The sequence below is a fragment of the Carcharhinus amblyrhynchos genome, chromosome 9, assembly GCF_965287045.1.
Source record: "Carcharhinus amblyrhynchos chromosome 9, sCarAmb.v2.hapA, whole genome shotgun sequence".
Classification (NCBI taxonomy): domain Eukaryota; kingdom Metazoa; phylum Chordata; class Chondrichthyes; order Carcharhiniformes; family Carcharhinidae; genus Carcharhinus; species Carcharhinus amblyrhynchos.
This window is the reverse complement of record NC_137332.1, coordinates 20,107,392-20,127,029: the sequence shown is the minus strand read 5'-3', so window position 1 is coordinate 20,127,029 and position 19,638 is coordinate 20,107,392. Positions and strand designations below refer to the sequence as shown.

Genomic DNA, 19,638 nt, shown 5'->3' with positions numbered 1-19,638 from the left:
CTAATCCCCCTAACCTACACATCGTGGGACACCAAAGGGCAATTTATCAGGCCTGCACATCATTGGGCTGCTTTATAATGCTTACAGTTAACAAGAACTTGCACCTTTACTGTAAACAAATATTTGAAGAGGTTTCACCACAGCATAATTCGACAGAATTTGGCACCAAGCCAAGAAGAGGAGATATTCGGATGAGTGTTTAAATGTTTGGTTTTAAGAGGGCTTTAAGTGAAGAGAAGGGAATGGTGAGGCAGAGAATTTTAGAGAATTCTAATGCTTTGGGGCCAGATGGTTGAAGGCATGGCTGCCACTGGCAGGCCGAGGGAAATGGGGATTAAACAAGAGGACAGAGTGGGAGTTTACACATTTTCTGGCCTTATGATCTCCTATTGCTACATTCAACAATTAATGAACATCCACATTCCCAGATCTCTTTGCTCCTTTTACCTCACTGCCTCCCTGGGATTAAATAACTTCTTTATTTCACTTAGCGAAATGAGCCATATCACTCTTTGCTATATTGAATTTCATTTGTTCTTCATCCCCCTACTGAAGCCTGTTTATATATTCATATGTTTTTCTAATAACTCCACGGAGGCGGAAGTCCCGTCACCAAATTACTTTATTTACACCGTACATCTGTACGCAGCCAGCTCTCCAGTTGCTCCCTGCTGAATGTAGGCTGAGAGTCTGACACACCTGCTTTAAATAGGGAACGCGAGGCTCCCTGATATAACCATCAGTTAAGACTCATCAGATATTCCTTTTCAAATACCAACAATTATACAAAATCAAATTAACTAAGGGACAAATTAAAAGGGGCAGCTCTCCAAAAGGAGGGGGACCCACCCGAACCAAAAATCAAAGTAGAAAGGAAACTTAAAACATCAAATCAAAGCGGTGCCCAGCAAACACGGAATGTGTCAACTGCGCCCGTTGACATCGCATGCTCCCTCTCCAGGGACACCTGGCTGTGAATGTAGTTGTGATAGAGGGGCAGACAGTCAGGATGGATGACCCTGTCGATCACCCGCTGCCTGCAGCTATTGATGGTCTGTCTTGCCAGGCCCAGGAGCAGGTTCACGAGGAGGTCACCTTCCTGACCTGCCCCTCTCCGCACTAGGTGCCTGTAGATCAGGAGCATGGGGCTGAAGTACAAACAGAACATTAATAAAAGACTCATCAGGTGTTCATACTCCAGCAAGCCAACCTCATTAGCCTGGCTGAAGTCATCACAGTTTTGGCATGGAGCATTTGCTGCCAGTCCAAAAACTTCCCTTAACTCCTACTTATTTACAGCTTTATGACAATATTTTAATGGTCCATATGAATTTGGTTTCTGTTTCAGTTATGTCCTTTCTTGCTTTTGTGATTCTCTGCCAGCCCTCTATCCATGGCATGCTTCTCAATGACAGATTGCCATTGGCCAGCAGCGGGATCTACTGGTCCTGCTGATGTCAGTGGGATTCCCCATTGAATCCACCCGGCACTTCCAGGAAACTCATAGTAGGGGTGCACTGTTGGCGGAATCAGAAGATCCCGCTGACCGGAAGGATGGGAAAACCCCACCCTTTCTGATTAACACATTAACTAGTTACTCCTTCTTATAGATCATTGAATATTACAGCACATGAACCTATGGGTAAGTTTAAGTTTATAAGTTTATTGATTAGTGTCATGACTAGACTTACATTAACACTGCATTGAAGTTACTGTGAAAATCCATACTTTGGCGCATGTTCAGGTACACTAAAGGGTAATTTTGCTTGGTCAATGCACCTAACTGGCATGTTTTTCAAACTGTGGGAGGAAACCCATGCAGACACAGGGAGAATGCGTCGAGTCTGCACAGACAGTGACCCAAGCCTGGCGCTATGAGGCAGCAGTGCTACCCACTCCACCACCATGCAGCATAAGAAGCAGGATTCGGCCATTCACCCACTCGGTCCTGTTCCACCATGTAATATGATCATGGCTGATCTGATTGTAACCTCAACTCTGTATCCTGCCTACCCCTAATAACCTAGGACCTCTTTGCTGACCAGGAATCTATCCACCTCCGCCTTAAAAATAGTCGGTTTCCGCTTCCATCACCTTTTCAGGAAGAGAGTTCAAAGACTCTCAACGCTCTTGAGGGAAAAAGATTTTACCTCATCTCCATTTTAAATGAGGGACCGCTTATTTTGAAACAATGATCCCTAGATTCTGCCACAAAAGGAAACATCCTTTCCACATCTACCCTGTCAAGACCCCTCAGGGTCACCTCTTACTCTCCTAAACTCCAGTGGATAAGCCTGACATTTCCAACCTTTCCTCTTAAGATAATCCACCTATTTCAGCTGTTAGTCTGGGAACTTTCTCTGAGCTGCTTCCAACACATCTTCCATAAACAAGTTCAAAGTTTTAAGTTTATTTGTTAGTGTCACAAGTAGGCTTGCATTAACAGTGCAATGAAGTTACTGTGAAAATCCCCTAGCCGCCACACTCTGACGTCTGTTCAGGTACACTGAGCAAGAATTTAGCATGGCCTGGTTAATACATTAACTAGCCACTCCTTATGGATCATTGAATACTACAGCATAGGAACCTATGGATAAGTTCAAAGTTTTAAGTTTATTTGTTAGTGTCACAAGTAGGCTTGTGTTAATACTGCAATAAAGTTACTGTGAAAATCCCCTAGCCGCCACACACTGGTGTCTGTTTGGGTACACAGAGAGAATTTAGCATGGCCAGTGCACTGAGCCAGCATGTCTTTCAGACCATGGGAGGAAACCAGAGCACCCAGAGGAAACCCACGCAGAAAAGGGTCAAAGGTGCAGATTCCACACAGACAGTGACCCAAGCCGGGAATCGAACCCGAGTCCCTGTGAGGCAGCGGTGCTAACCACTGCGCCGCTGTGCTGCCCCACCAAGGTGAGCAATACTGTAAACAATTCTCCAGATGCGATCTCACAAAAACTCTGCAAAACTGAAGCATAACCCCCTTAATTCTGTATTCAACTCCCCACCCCAACAATAAATGAGAGCAAAAACAGAAAAATGCTGTAAGATCTCAGCAGGTCTGACAGCATCTGTGGAGAGAGTAGAGCCAACCTTTCGCGTGTAGATGACCCTTCATCAACTCTGACTTGCTGAGATTTTCCAGCATTTTTCTTTCTTGTTTAGGATTCCAGCATCCGCAGTATTTTACTTTTATAATAATAACATTCAGTTAGCTTTCCTAATTACTTGCTGTACCTGAAAACTAGCCTTTTGCCTTGTGTGCAGTCACGACTCTGAGCAGTCCAGTTAGTCCCACTCCCGGGTTTTTTCCCCTGAAGTCCTGTACCTGATGTCAAGAAGAAATTAGGTTTCACTCTTGGGGCTAAAGGGACCAAGGGATATAGGGAGGAAGGCGGGATCAGGATATTGAATTCAATGATCAGCCATGATCAAAATGAATGGTGGAGCAGGCTTAAAGGGCTGAATGACTTAGTCCTGCTTCTATTTTCTATGTACTTTGTTCTGTTCCATTCCCTTTTGAATGCTACAATTGAATCTGTATCTGCCAACTATCAGACAGTCCATTCCAAACCCTAAAAAAGACTTGTTTCCTCCCTTAATACTGTTAATACTTTCTTAAACCATTGTAGACTGGAATATTCAATTAATAATCTGGATTAAAGATTATCAATGCCTTGGTATTATGGCATTTTTAAAAAAAATCACTGGATCAGGCAGCCAGGCTTTGACATTCATGAATTTTCTGAAGAATGGGAGAGCCAAGGGAGATAAAAGCTGGAAATAATGGTCAGACATAATGTCATTGTGAGAGATGAGTCTTTATCAAGGTTAGGCTTTTCAAAGACCAGGAAATCTAAAAAATTATCCTTTTCTTTAGGAGAACCAGCAATTGTACCACTGAGATACAAACAATGTCACTGGCAAGAGCCATAGTTTACAGGTTTGACAAAGGACACACGATTGCATAAGTTGGTAAACTAAACGTTACAGAAAGAATTTATTTCCCAGGAGTGGGGGACTTTTTGTTTCATGTCCTCAGAAAATTTTGACTTTTGACAGATCTGAACATTTTGCAAAAGATATTCCACATGGTAAATATAAATGATTAAAATCAGTAAACAATTTCCTTATTAAAAACTCCCTGCTGACGTTTTCAACATCATCTGTCTACTTACATTTAATATGGCCTCAAATCCTGTGGGTGGCATTGTAGGAGTTTTAAGCAGTCCACCCTTTGAGGCTAAAATAAAGTGACAAAGGCCTGTGACTGTGCAATTCCCAAATTAAACCCTTCTTCCCGACATTTCCATGCTGTAGTCACCAGGGAGCAGTTTTTAATTCATTCATGGGATGTGGGCACTGCTGGCTGGGCCAGCATTTATTGCCCATCCCTAAGGGCAGTTGAGAGTCAACCACATTGCTGTGGATCTGGAATCACATGTAGGCCAGACCAGGTAAGGATGGCAGATTTACTTCCCTAAAGGACATTAGTGAACCAAATGGAACAATTGCTAACAATTCCATTGTTATCAGTAGACTTCTTAATTCCAGATTTTTATTGAATTCAAATTTCATCATCTGCCTTGGTGGGATTTGAACCACAGCATTACCCTGGGTCTCTGGATTACTATTCCAGTGACAATACCACTATACCATCATAGAGGTTTACAGCATGGAAACAGGCCCTTCAGCCCAACTTGTCCATGCCGCTCTTTTTTTTAAGCTAGTCCCAACTGCCCGCATTTGGTCCATATTCCTCTATACCTATTTTATCCATGTAACTATCTAAATGCTTTTTAAAAGTCAAAATTGCACCCACCTCTACTACTACCCCTGGCAGCTTGTTCCAGACACTCACTGCCCCCTGTGTGGAAAAAATTGTCCCTCTGGACCCTTTTGATCTCTTCCCTCTCACCTTAAACCTATGCCCTCTAGTTTTAGACTCCCCTACATTTGGGAAAAGATATTGAGAATCTAGCTGATCTATGCCCCTCATTATTTTATAGACCCCTATAAGATCTCCCCTAAGCCTCCTGCGCGCCAGAGAAAAAAGACCCAGTCTATCCAGCATCTCCTTATAACTCAAACCATCAAGTCCGGTGGCATCCTAGTAAATCTCTTCTACACATTTTCTTACATTTATGTACCTCCCCTTTTGCTGCTTTGCTGTACTTCCTTCTCTGAACTTCCTGTTTGCCAGCCACCTTGGCATTATGAGTAAAAGACAAATGTTGAACATTGGTAGGACAAAACATGGGGAAGATACTATGTGTGGTGCTGTTCACCGTATTATAGAAAGGATAAAGAGGCAATCTAGAGAAGATTTACAAGAATGATACTGGAAGTGTGTGGGTATACCTATAAGGAAAGGATTCTGTTTCCACTTTTGGAAACAAAGAATTGAGGGGTGACCTAATAGAGATCTGTAAAATTAGGCAGCCAACCCTTTAAGTTCATCCTAACTCAAGTTAGCTGTGAAGTTATTACTAGAAAAGCAGGTCACACAAAAATGGAGAGTTTAGGTGAAATACACCATTGGCAAACCCCCACTGTGGGTTCCTTGATGATGGGGTTGGGGGGGTCTGCTTGCAATGGGGAACTTTGTTGACCGTTGCAGGAGCAGAAGATACAGCCATTGGCAGACCATCTCTGCTGCTGCGAAACATGCCATGGGCCCAGCCTATGTCTCTGTGCTTGGCAGTATCAGGGGAAATTCATGCACCGTCATCTCTAGGAAACCACCAATGGATTACACTTAGCTTTAAAAGGTCCCCCTAAGCAGACTATCTTTGAGTGGCCATGGACCACAACTCATTGAAAACCTGGTCTGACTCCAAGAGAATTGTGGAGGATTAGGCCTGCCTATTCCCGCAATGGAGCCAGGCAGTTTGAGAGTGCAGACCTTTGACCCGAAGCTGCCCACACTCTTAAAAGACATTTGGATAATTGGAAACCAGGGAAATGGGGTCAGGGATGCCTGAAATGTGTTCCACCCCATTTTTAAAGGGCACCCAAATCATCCTGATTTGAGGAAAATCCAGTCCATAGTGTCTTACTCAACATCTTGCCTTTGATCTCTGCATTTGTTCCCTTAACGAAATATTAATTTAGATTTTGGCGTGTGTTACTGTCTCTGTTTCACAGTCCTATTAACCTTACTGGAAAGAGCCCAGAACTCACAATGGGAGTACTCTGCTGCTCCCATACCCAGAACTATGACTGCTTATGATATTCCCAAACTCCCAAATCAAAATGGCTTTCATAAAAGTAAGTGACCCTGCCTGTTAAATCCATTACTTATATTTATAGCTTTCAATAACATATGCTATGAAAATTCCTTTATTTAGAAGAAAACTGTTGGCAAGACAGCACATTCTAGCATGTAATCTCTAGTTCATACAATCCTAGAATCCCTACAGTCCAGCAGCAGGCCATTCGTCCCATTGAATCCAAACCGACTCAATATCCCACCCAGACGCTAACCCTGTCACCCCACCTAATTCCTCCACAAATCCCCCTAACCTACATATCCTGGGACACTAAGCTTGGCAAATCAGCCTAACCTGCACATTTTTTGGACTGTGGGAGGAAACCGGAGCATCTGGAGGAAACTCACAGATACAGAGAGAATGTGCAAACTCCGCGCAGTCACCCAAGGCTGGACTTGAACCCGGGTTCCTGGCGCTGTGAGGCAGCAGTGCTACCCATTGTGCCACTGTGCTGCCCTAAGAGCTGCTGAAGACCTTGTAGAAGATATGACTTCACAATGACGGTAGATGGAGAACTCTTTTTCTTTACCCTTTTTCTCAATTCCTGTGCTGCTTTTTGAATGGAGCGAAGGTTATTAGTGAAGCAGTGGAAGATAGTTGCACTGAGTATGCTTCCTGAGGAATTGATCTTGGACCACAGTGATTGACCTCTAAAGATCATGATCATCGGTGAGCCTCCTGTCATTGGAGCACCGGGATGGGGCTGGCTATTCCTTTGACGACATCCGTCCACTCATAAACCATCTCTTTCCGCCCCCATTGACCTCAGCATTTTAAGAGTACCTTATGCCATGTTAAATAAAAAACAAAGTGATTTTTAGCACTTTAAATGACCAGGCATTATGACAGCATGTTGGCACAGCGGTCAGCTCTGCTGCCGTAGAGCTCCAGGGTCCCAGGTTCAATTCCAGCCTCGGATCACTGTCTGTGTGGAGTTTGCATGTTCTCCCTGTGTATGCGTGGATTTCCTCCCACAGATGTGCAGGTTTGGTGAACTGGCCATGATAAATTGCCCCTTAGTGTAGGTTCAGTGGATCAGCCATGGGAAATGTGTAGGGTTGCAGGCATAGGACAGGGGAGAGGGCCTGGATAAGACATTCTGTCAGAGAGTCGGTGCAGAATTATTGGGCTGAATGCCCTCTTTTTCACTGTAGTGACTCTGTGATTATAATTTTCAGTCCAGAGCAGCCAATTCACAGATAACAATTGCTACACATTTTCAAATTTTTCTCTTGTTCCGTTCCGTTTCCTTAATGATTTGCTCATCCACCCCCCCAACCACCCCCAGATTATCATCTCTTCCAAATATTTTTGGCCTCGGTGTGATGAACTTTGCATTTCTCCACATTTAATTCCTTCTGCCTCCTGTCTGTCTACTCCCTAAGCGGCCTCAGAATCTCCTGCAGCTTCTGCTGTTCAGCTTTGCAATCTAGCACTTTCACAAGCTTCATGTCATCTGTAAGTGTAACCATCGTGCTCATGACTCTTAGCACATTTGCAGCAGCAATTTTGCATTGGTATATTGACTTTGACATCCTATGGCACTTTCTGGGGACATCACAAATCAAAATTTGACTTCTAGCGACAGAAGGAGGCATTACAGCAGCTGACCAAAAGGCTCAGTTAAAGAGGTAGTTATTAAGGAACTTCTGAAAGGAGATCAGTGTGAAAGAGAGGTGGTAAGATTTAGGTAGGGAATTCCAGAGCATATGGCAAAGTGGTGGAAGGCACCACTGATGGACCGATTAAAACCAGGGATGCTCAAGTAGCCAGAAATTAGTTACAGGGAAATGGAGGGACAAGGGTTTGGAGAAATTTGAAAACGAGGATGAAAGTCTTTAAATCAAGATGCTGCTCGATTATGAACAAAGGAAGCCAGTGAACACAGGGCGATGGATGAATTTGGAATGGAGTTCAATGCTCGATCCCTCTCTGCCAGAGGTGAGTTAAGAGACAGCGGGGGGTGGGTTGCTTGATTGTGCACCCTGCCATCTCCCACACTGGGACAGGAAGGCTCTGGATGGTGTCCCGTCCCAGGGGTCAATTAGGGCGCACTAAGGGCCCTCATCTCCATTGTTGGTACTGAAATAATGGCATGTGATGGACTCTCCTTCTGAGGAGGGTGAAGGCAAACTTTATCTAACTTAGTTATGTTTCCTTAATGATTTGTTCATGCCGCCCACCCCCAACCCCTTTTGGGTTTGCCTATGACCTAGTGGGGAAGGATACCTTGTTTAAAGGAACTCTGTGCCTGATTGAGGAATCAGCATGGGAAAAGAGGGAATCGAGGGCCCTATCTTTTGACCGAACCCCTGCCCCACTTTGCAGCTGACCTCTTCCCTACGACCCCCGCCCCCCCTCCTCATCCTACCCTCACTTACTATTCTCCAGAGATATCACAGGGATCCCTGAAGAAGGCCCAAGTGACTTGCTGGCAGCAACTGGTGTTATCTCTGGCCTCTGGTTAGCAGCTCTTGGGGGTGGGATTTTGGCATCTTTGGGGCAAGTCCTAGAATGAAATGTCCCTCATGGAGCTGGCAGCCCTGATGACAGGATTCAATTGGGAACCCTCGGAGCTCCCAGAGATTGGGTTAGGTTGGTGCTGCCAGCTTTTGGTATGGATTTTGGTCCTCTCTCCACCCTTATTTAATTAAACCATTGGTATGTGTAACACGGGCAGCAGGCTTTTGTATGACTTTGAACTAAGAAGAGGATAGAAGGTCAGCCTGGACAGTTAGAATAGCTAATAGAGGTAATAACAGAGGGTTTTAGCAAGAGATGAGCACAGTGAGGGATACAGTCTGGCAATATCATAGAGGTAGAGATACATTGTTCTTTTGATGATGTTGATAGGTGGTAAGAATCTCACCTGAGGATCAAATATGACACAGGGTTTGGGAACAGCCAGATTCAGCCTCAAACTTCACATAAAAGGGGGAGAAGTCAGAGACTGGGGAATGGTGTTTGTGGCTGGGCGAGGGGGGCTTTGGTCTTCCAGTATTTAATTTGAGGAGATTCTTGCTGATCCACTGTTAGATGTCAAACAAATAGATTTATAATGTGGAGTATAATTGGGAAATTGAGAGAGATGGTGGTAAGGTAGAGCTACGTGTTGTTTATCTCCCAAAAGGCAGCATGTAAGTGAGGAATAATTTGGAAGGTGCGGCGAAGAATGGATCTTGAGGATCACTTGTGGTAACAGTGAGAGACTGGAAGATGAATTGATTTGATTTATTATTGTCACATGTATTAACATACAGTGAAAAGTATTGTTTCTTATACGCTATACAGACAAAACATACCATTCATAGAGAAGGAAATGAGAGAATGCAGAATGTAGTATTACAGTCATAGCTGGGGTGGAGAGACAGATTAACGTAATGCAAGGTAAGTCCCTTCAAAAGTCTGACAGCCGCAGGGGAGAAGCTGCTCTTGAGTCGGATGGTCTGTGACCTTTTGTATCTTTTTCCCAAAGAAAGAAGGCGGAAGAGAGAATGTCCGGGGTGCGTGGGGTCCTTAATTATGCTGGCTGCTTTGCCGAGGCAGCGGAAAGTGTTGACAGAGTTAATGGATGGGAGGCTGGTTTGCGTGATGGATTGGGCTACATTCACGACCTTTTGTAGTTCCTTGTGGTCTTGCTCAGAGCAGGAGCCATACCAAGCTGTGATACAACCAGAAAGAATGCTTTCTATGGTGCATCTGTAAAGGTTGGTGAGGGTCATAGTTGACATGCCAAATTTCCTTAGTCTTCTGAGAAGGTAGAGGCATCAGTGGGCTTTTTTAACTATAGTGTCAGCATGGGGGGGATCTGGATACCTAAAAACTTGAAGCTCTCAACTCTTTCCAATTCATCCCCATTGACGTAGACAGGGGCATGTTCTCCTTTATGCTTCCTGAAGTCAGTGACAATCTCCTTCATTTTGTTGACATTGAGGGAGGGATTATTGTTGCTGCACCAGTTCACCAGATTCTCCAACTCATTCCTACATTTGCAGGTGATTCTCTGACTGTGACTGGATAGATAACGATGGAATCGTGCGAGTCGAGACTCATTCAACTAAATGACAGTAAAGTAGTGTTTGAGCAGGTTGGTTTGGTCATCACATATACGAACAGATGAAATAGGAGCAGAAGTAGGCCATTTGGCCCCTTGAACCTGCTCCGCCATTCTACGCAATCATGTTCTGTTTTTGCATTGAATTCCACATTCCCATCAACTCCTGCAAACCTTTGATTCCCTTGCCTAACAAAAAAATGAGATTAGAATAGATAGGTGCTTGATGGCCTGTGTGGATGTGATGGACTGAAGGGCCACTTTCTGTGCTGTAAATTTGTGTGGGCAGGATTTTACAGCCTCGCGCGAGCGAGGCCTGAGGTCAACAGATATTTCTGTCATGGGCCTCTTGCCCGCTTCGATTCCATGGCAAGCAGGGCAGTAAAATTCCGATGTATGACTCTAATCCACATTAACCCAATGGAAATCCCAAATCAGACCTCTATGGAATAACATGTAACATTCTCCCAGGCTAAAGATGATAACTGTATAATCATCCATTGTAACCATGATAAAATATTTTTTTTAAACTGATTTGTTTTCCCTTCGAGCCTACCCAGAGGAACTGTATCAGGGCCCTTACTGAATTCCAAATTCCCTGCTGATTGCAAAGCCTTACCCGACCTTCGGTGAATAATGAACGCAGAGATGGCGAACATGCTTCTATTTTTGTTTGGCGGTTGCTTGGGTTAATGGAAGTCAAGTTTATGTTCCAGTAAAGATGAAGAGAATAAGATTGGGAGCATTTTTCTATTATGAATACAGTGATAAGCCAGATGCCGCAGGTCATTGTGATTGCTGTGTACAATTCATGGGAAGTCATGATTCAGCAATATACAAATAAGTGCAACAATTCATCCTGTGTTGCCTAAGCGATGGTGGAGGATGAGGAGGAGAAGGTGCAGTAAACCTGAATATTCCTCAAATTATTCTGAATTCTCCGTGACCTAGCCGTGGCCTCACATGTTTTGCCGCCTTCTGCTTTTGAAGTGTTTTTTTGTTAAATGTGCCATTCCTTTCTCTTGCTGATGTTTCTTCTTCCACCTCCACCCCCACCCCCCCCCCCCAACTCCATTCAGTGACTTGCACGGTTTATCCTTTGTGCCACAAATCTTGATTCCACTTTTCCTTTCGCTTATCCAAAATCTTTCAAATTTTCTTTTGTTTCTCTCTCTTTCAAAAAAAAACTTAATTCAGGGATGAACAAGGCGACATCTGTGTGGGGATTTATAAATACCGGACATTTTCCAAACCTCGTTTATTCTAAACAGGGTGGAAGACATAATCACTGAGGTTGTATGGGCTTTTTTTGTTGGTGTTCTTGTTTACTTTATCTTTTAGATTTCTGTGATTTATCTGGTCCTCGGGATATTTACATCTTTCCCAGAGTACAAATACTTACTCAGAAGCAGCTAGTCTTTGCAAGTTACCAGACAAATGCCTTGGCGGGGGAGGGGGGGAAGGCAAACTATTTAAATAAAAAGTAAGCAGAGCATAAATGTTGTTTTTAATGTTTCGCACGTTAAGGTTTGTATTAGGATGGGGTGTTTGCAATCAGATACCCGCGTGGCTCGCTTCTTGTGCGCATCCCCTCTCATACATGGCGAGTTAGTGATAAGATTTCCATGACAACCACATTGTGAATAAGATTGACTTTTTGGCAGGTTTATAATGTCAGTTTTGATTATGCAACTGGAGCACTTGACAAGAGTACGTTGCTTCCACACACAAAAAAAGGGTCTGTTTTAATATGTGGATATGAAAGTAAACACTTACAGGGGAAAAAAAAACTGTCTTTACCTGGTTTATTCCAGAGCTATGAGAAGCTGGAGAATAATTTTGATGACATCAAACACACCACTCTCAGTGAGCGAGGAGCGCTACACGAAGCAATGAGGTAAGTCCAAGTCACCATGGCAACAATCACCGATTGGTAAAGGGGGAAAAAAAAAAGCCATTCTTTATTACTGGGAGGAAGAAATGAGTTCATTGCCACCATTCTGATCTTTTCTCTAAGGTATTAATTTGTCAGTAGAGCATCTTCCCTTGGGGCTGTGCTTAGGGTTGCAAGGATGCAGCTAGTTCAGCTTGCATGTGCAATCAGAATTTAAATAATGTTTTCACTTCAGCTCCCTGCCTCCACAAGACAAAAAAAAAGCTCTTTTTTTTTCTCTTGCTGGTCTTCTGCCACTTAAAAAGAACTCAATCATTTTAGCCCAACCGCTGATTGGTATTATGACATTCTTTGCGCCCTGGGAATTTTTTATGTGCTTAGAAATATTCTCGTCTTGAGTAATTTTGCAGCAAATTTTATCAATTTCAGTGCTCTGAGTCATAAATTTCATAAAAAGAGGATTATTCACGTTTAAGCTGCAATATACCATTTTCATTAAACTTGTATACGTGCGGATGATATTGTAACTCTACCGCAAAGTGACAAATGATTCGTAGATTATTCAGTTATTTAGAGAAAGTGGTATTCAGTGCTTTAATGCATTGGTGGATGTTTAATAATCAGTCCATTGTCACTTCTTTTCTCAAGATTTTACTGAATCGCAGATATTAGTTTGAACCTGAATTCTGTCGAAACAATGCACAGTCTCCAGTGAGGAGTAGGACTGGTTGTTTGGCAGGCTTCTCTTTGTGAGCCAGACAGGGGAGTCTGCCCAAACCTCAAGTTTAATCGATTCATGTACATTTAACTTTGAAGGTAGTCGGGGAGTGAGGAATCATTTATCACCATGCCAGCACCAAAAAGTTTTTCTTTTGTAAGTTCTCTTAGGTTGGGGCATAATTGCTGGAGACACAATTTAATTTCAACGCATTGTGACATTATAGAACTTTTAAAATATGCACCACTTACCCATACTCAATGCAGTAAGATACATATATCACCAGTTCTTTTACTGTTGATGTGACTTATTGCATTCGCATAACAATTACAGTATAATTGGTCCGTAAGATTAATAGTGTGGGTAAGGTGCGATATTTAAAAACTCAGCAAAGACTGCAGTTAAGTTTTATAGCTTTGGAAATGACTCAAATCCATAAAATGTCATGTTAATGATACAAATAGATCAGTAAATATGATATTAATAATGTTAATTCATCTAAGCTTCTTTCAATTTTACTATTTTGTTTTAATTTTGTAATTGTTAATCACACATGTCTGTTTTTTTAACAAAGGTTTTAAATCTGTGCCTGATCCTTTTAGCCTTACTAGGGTGAAATCAGTAGGAAGCAAAATAGACGATAATGAATAGTTTTCCACTGTACCCTGTCATCAGTGGTCAAGAACATTTATAAGGGCGTAAAACAGATTGCTTTTACCTCATAATCTTTTTGCAGTGTGGCCAGATTGACACCACCAAATCGGAATCTATTTCTTGACACTGTTCCCTGATAGTAGGAGGGTCAGCACCTGAAACCAAGGGTGGAATCTTTCTGTTGCGGCAATGAGGTGGGACCAGAAAAATGTGACTCTTCCACCTGTAGGCAGAATGGCTGGCCACATGCGGTCATATGGTAACCAACCAATTATGTACTCATGCCTGAAGAGTGTGCTGACTCATGAGGTGGGGACAGGCAGGAAGTCAATGCTACTGCCATTACCTCAGTGGGGGGCGTTGGGGTGGGCGAGTTGTGAGGGTGGCAAAGATCTGGGCACCACATTTAAAGGTCACCTGGACTAACATTTATTACCTCAAATCAGGAGCACTATTCCCACTGTCTTGAGAGAAAGTGTTGGGAGCTGTAACTGCTGTCACTTCCTCTTCATCCAGTAATCCCTGTAACTGCTGCCATCCCCTTACCACCTGCTGCCTTCTGTTGACCCCTGCAGATTTTGCCATCATGTACTGAAGTAGAAAATGTCCGCGTGCAGACAAGGTATGGTCCCACTGTGAAGCAGTGCCTCTCTGTGCATTCCTGTCCAAGCCATTGAGAAGGTCCTGTTTCTCAGGGATGGCAACAGGAGGCCGTGCCTCCTGTCCTGGGTATGTTTAACTGATGGAGAACCCTATACTTAGCGTCAGCCACAACATGGTCTCCACCCACCCCATCGTGATAACTCCATCCTCAATGTTTGTTGCAAATAACTCTTTTTGTTATTATGGCAACATCCATGGATATTTGCACAGTGACTGTGGAACTGAAAGTCATCAAACTGCACCACCCCCCCACCCAAATCACATTTGACCTTCTCTCCATTACTCTTGACTCTCACTCCATCAATCTTGACCTGCCTTCCTTGACCTTTGACCCATGTCCATCAGGCATGACCAACTACCATTGACCACACAGTGGGACTGGCACAGTGGGAGTGCCTCAACCTTTGACCTACCACCCATCATCCTTAACCCTCTCTCTATCATCCTTCACTTTCCCTGTGTTACCCTCCATTCTCAAGACTTCAAAATTAACACTTCCCATTAACCCCTTGATCTCTGCACAATGATGTTTGAACTACTGTATTTTGGATTGATCTTCTTTGTATCCTCCAGCTTAACCCCTCTGCCCCCGTTCATTAGACTTTGTTGAGCTGGTATCTCTCTGTCTCCCTCCCTTCCTTTAATGGCCAGAATCTGATTTCAAATGTAGCTCCCCATTGGGGAAAAGGTGGCTCCCATGCACTGCTGATTTACAGGGAAGACTATCTGACCTACTGCATTCCACAGCTAAGAATCATAGAATTCTGCAGTGCAGAAGGAGGCTTTTCAGCCCATTGAGTCTGCACCAACCACAATCCCACCCAGGCCTTGTCCTCAGAACACTATGCATTTACCCTACTTAGTCCCCCTGACACTAAGGGGCAATTTAGCATAGCCAATCCACCTAACCTGCACATCTTTGGAGTGTGGGAGGAAACCGGAGCACCTGGAGGAAACCCACGCAGACACATGGAGAACGTGGAAACTCCACACAAATAGTGACCCAAGCTGGGAGTCGAACCCGGGTCCCTGGTGCTGTGAGGCAGCAGTGCTAACCGCTGTGCCACATACCGCCCCCAAATCTGAGAGCACATGTTTCTTGTTTGCTGATTACTTGATTGGAAAGACATCCTTAATTCTGACTAGGTTGCCTTCTAATGAGTGTGCACGACATTAGAAATATTAAGATGTGGTTTCTTGCACTTGTGTGAAGAAGCTCGATGTGTGTGTGTGTCAATGCACCGCTTATGAGGTTCTGCAGTTTAATCCCACTATTGGGAAGCTGATGTCTAGCCTCCTGTACAGTTAAGTGCCTGCGTCCACCTTGCCTCATGCTTCCATGAGCTTCACAAAACTTCCATCGCTTCTTCCCTAGCTTACCACTAGTCATTGGAGATTTAGATTTTTTTTTTGTTTGGCTCTTAAACCAGCAAGTTATACCCCCATCCTCAGGAGAAACTGAAGCAAACAGTTAGCATCTCTGACTGGGTTCTAAGTGTTGGGAAGAACATGTGTACATTGACGACATGTTGCATATTCTAGTGCTCAGTCAGATTGGTACATGAATTTGAGTGCATTTTAATATTCCGGACATCTTTTCATGTTTGATTATGACTGAAGCATCACGGGTGGGATTTTCCACCCTCCCCCACCGCCAAAACCAGAAAATCCCGCCTGAGGTCAAAGAACGGTGCACCTCCCACCTATTACATTTCCTGTGGTGAGCAAGATGGAAACATTCCCCTCTCCCACCCCTTTATTTGCAGGGAGGAGGTTTTTTTTAACACCAAGAAAATACTCAACTTCCCCTGTCTCAGTACGAATTGTTTACAAATGAGACCTTTTCTCTTGCTTATTCATTTGCCTTATTATTTGTACATCCCCCTGCAATGTTTATGCTCGCCAATACAAATAGGAAAATAATAGCAGTAATTTGAGTTGCCGTGCGATCTTTGTTTTCTGTGGGTGACACTTGATGGAAATCAGGTTCACAGCGATATGAAAGGAGAAAAAAGGCTTTGGACCCCATCAACCAATTCCATTTCACAGACCATATGTGATATGCATCCTTTTTGATTCCTCTCAATTCATTAAATATCCTGTCTTAATGTAAAGCATGATATTATATGTAATGCTGGCCATTTTTAAAATAATTCCCCAAAAATTACAGAGTATTTGTCTAACAGCACAGCACATTATTTACCAGGCTACATCTTCTTCTTCCTAACAGAACTGGAATCCTGTTCTGCAGAGTAGTTAATCATCTATGCTGTACTTATTCTTATGACTTTGGCAGATATAGGGTCCATTCATTCCTTTGAATAGATGGAGACGGCACTGATGCAAAGTTGAATTTCATCCATTGAACAGAGGTGGCACAGTGGTTAGCACTGCTGCTTCACAGCTTCATTGATCTGGGTTCAGTTCCTGGCTTGGGTCACTGTCTGTGTGAAGTTTGCACGTTCTTCTCATGTCTGCATAGGTTTCCTCTGGGTGGTCTGGTTTCCTCCCACAGTCTAAAAGATGTGCGGTTCGGTTGATTGACCATGCTAAAAAATTGCCCCTTAGTGTCCTGAGATGTGTAGTCAGAGGGATTAGCGGGTAAAATATGTAGCGATACGGGGGTGGGGCCTGGGTGAGATTGTGGTCGATGCAGACTCGATGCACCAGATGGCCTCTTTCTGCACTGTAGGGTTTCTATGTTGGGTCTGTACTCTTTGGAGTTTAGAAGGATGAGGGGAGATCTTATAGAGACGTATAAGATAATGAAGGGGATGGATAGGATAGAGAGATTCTTCCCGCTCAGAAAGGATAGCAGGACTAGAGGACACAGCCTCAAGATAAGGGGGAGGCAGTTTAGGTCAGAGTTGAGGAGGAACTTCTTCACTCAAAGGGTGGTGAATTTCTGGAATTCTCTGCCCATTGAACTGGTGGAGGCTACCTCGCTAAATATATTTAAGTCACGGGTAGATAGGTTTTTGATAGTTAGGGGAATTAAGGGTTAAGGGGAGAAAGTGGGAAAGTGGAACTGTTCCACTTCAGATCAGCCATGATCTTATTAAATGGCGGGGCAGGCTGGAAGGGCTAGATGGCCTACTCCTGCTCCTATTTCTTATGATCTTATGTTCTTATGATTCTAGAACCTAAAATTAAAACATTACAGAAAGCAAAAAGCGAGAGAGAGAGATTGGCTTTTGCCAGTCCTGTACTGATTAAGGCAGCACTAAAACAGACTTTGGACTGAATAAACAACATAGAACTATGACTAGAATATATGTTAATTCTTATCGTAATGAAATTGTTTGGTACGTGCTGTCTCTGACTACAAAAGCAATCCTTCACAGCTGTTGTTTATGCGACCTGTGTACTTTTCAGAAATGAGGTCAACTTTTAGCTAACTTTTAGCCTTTGAGTTTTAAAATGTGGACAAGTTAGCTTTAAAATGTAGCCAAGTTGAGTTTTTTTAAGCTTGACATTTAATTGTAATTATATAAGCAGAAATATCTTAAAATGAAGTCTTTGCATTAATGAAGCAAAGCATATACATGCTCTATGCTGAGTTCTCCCAAGCTCCTGCCAGTGGCCTCAATTACAGGTGTTGAAGGGAGGATATGGTGGGAAATTGGTTTCACGCTGGCATGACTTTCCCACTGGATCTTCTGCTGGTGCCTGTCCTGGCACGTTGGAAAACCTGCCATGGACCGGCACAAAACTAATTTGTATCCCGCCAGTGGGATGCCGATGGAGGCACATTTAGCATCTTCCACCCATGCCCAATTCTCTGCAATGCCAGCTGGAAAACACACCATTCCGAAACAAGTCTGGAACAACATGGCATGTGGATGGCGGAATTCATCTAAACAATGTCCAAGGTTGCCTCAGGAGTTTGGAATGGAGACCGCTGGCAACCCGGGACACCATGGCTGTGGGTGGAGAGAGCATCTATGGGCAGAATTTCCAGATTCACTGCCAGCGAGCTGGTTCGTCTTCCAGCATCAAAATGTTCTGGAGATCTGTTTTCATTCTGTCTTCATGGGGAGGCAATGGCCTAGTGGTATTACCGTTAGACTATTAATCCAGAAACTTGGCTAATGTTCCGAAGACCCGGGTTTGAATCCCACCAAGGCAGCTTTGAATTCAATAAAAAAAATCTGGAATTCACAATCTACTGGTGAGCATGAAACCATTGTCGATTGTCGGAAAACCCGTCTTGTTCATTGAGGAAGGGTCATTCAGGCTCAAACTGTTGGCTCTATTGTTTCTCCACAGATGCTGTCAGTTCTGTTGAATCTTTGCAGCATTTTCTGTTTTTGTTTCTGTTTCTTCGGGGAAGGAAACCTGCCATCTTTACCTGGTTTGGCCTACGTGTGACGCCAGAGTCACTGCAATGTGGTTGACTCTAAACTGCCCTTGGGCAACTAGGGATGGACAATAAATGCTGGCCAGCCAATGACGCCCACAAATGAATAAAAACAAAAATCAGATGGTCAGTTATTCAGCCTCAGACTGTTTGCAGAAGTCCATTGCCTTTTAGGAGGCCAGCCTTCTTCCCTCAATAGTAAGTCAGTGCCTTTTCAATATAGCATCCAGATACGATGGTGGGCCAGATACCATCAGGACTGCCCCATCATGGAACATGATATAACATATCAAGGGTAGAATTTTAAGAATGATGAGCGACCAGTGCTCAACATTCCGAGATTCAGCACCTAATGCGCAATTCTCGAAATCTCATTGCTATTTAATGCTCACTTAAGCATTGATTGGCTGAGGATGGGACTTTCTCCCTCAGAAAGAAGTCCTGCCTGTGAAAACTGTCAACTAATCTGATTAGCTGACAACTCTCCAACCTGGCCAGGCACAGTGCTGCAGGGCCCAGAAGTGTTACTGCAATGCTCTGACTGGAACTAAATCCTGGGACGTTGGACAAGTAAGTCCTGGGATATTGGGGTGGGAGGATAGGGGATGCCCTCTGGGGTTGGGGGGAGGGTGACCATTGCATTGGGGGGGGGTAAGCCAAGGGTGAGGGGGTGCCACAGCTCCAATGTCCTAGAAGAGAGGGCACCCCAACTCTTGAGGGGCCTTTCGAAGTGAGGCGCCTCCCCCACCCAAGATCGGGTAAACTTTGTTATTGTCCACTCTGCTTGCAACTGCCAGCCTAAAAATGGAAGCTGGATGGAATGAAAGCCTTTAGTGGCCCTTAAATGGCTGTGTATGGGCCTTAATTGGTGAAAAGGTGGGTTTCCCGTTAGAGGCCTTGCCTCCCCAAGCATGAAACTACGTTTGGGTTTGGGCAATAGGTTCCTGTAGGGTGGGGGGTGCGGGGAAGTGGGGGGGTTGCGGGGAGGAGAATCCCTTTCCTTCAATTTTACGCCCCCCATCT

General features: G+C 43.9%; 1 protein-coding gene across 1 annotated transcript in view; it reads left to right on the top strand.

Annotated features, from left to right (window-relative positions):
* LOC145347633 (dihydropyrimidine dehydrogenase [NADP(+)]-like) overlaps nucleotides 1-19,638 on the top strand; it is a 710,299-nt gene that overhangs the window by 153,804 nt on the left and 536,857 nt on the right. Inside the window, exon 3 of the mRNA XM_080195279.1 lies at nucleotides 12,141-12,223. Coding sequence (XP_080051405.1) covers nucleotides 12,141-12,223 — 83 coding nt within the window. The remainder of the gene's footprint in view (nucleotides 1-12,140; nucleotides 12,224-19,638) is intronic.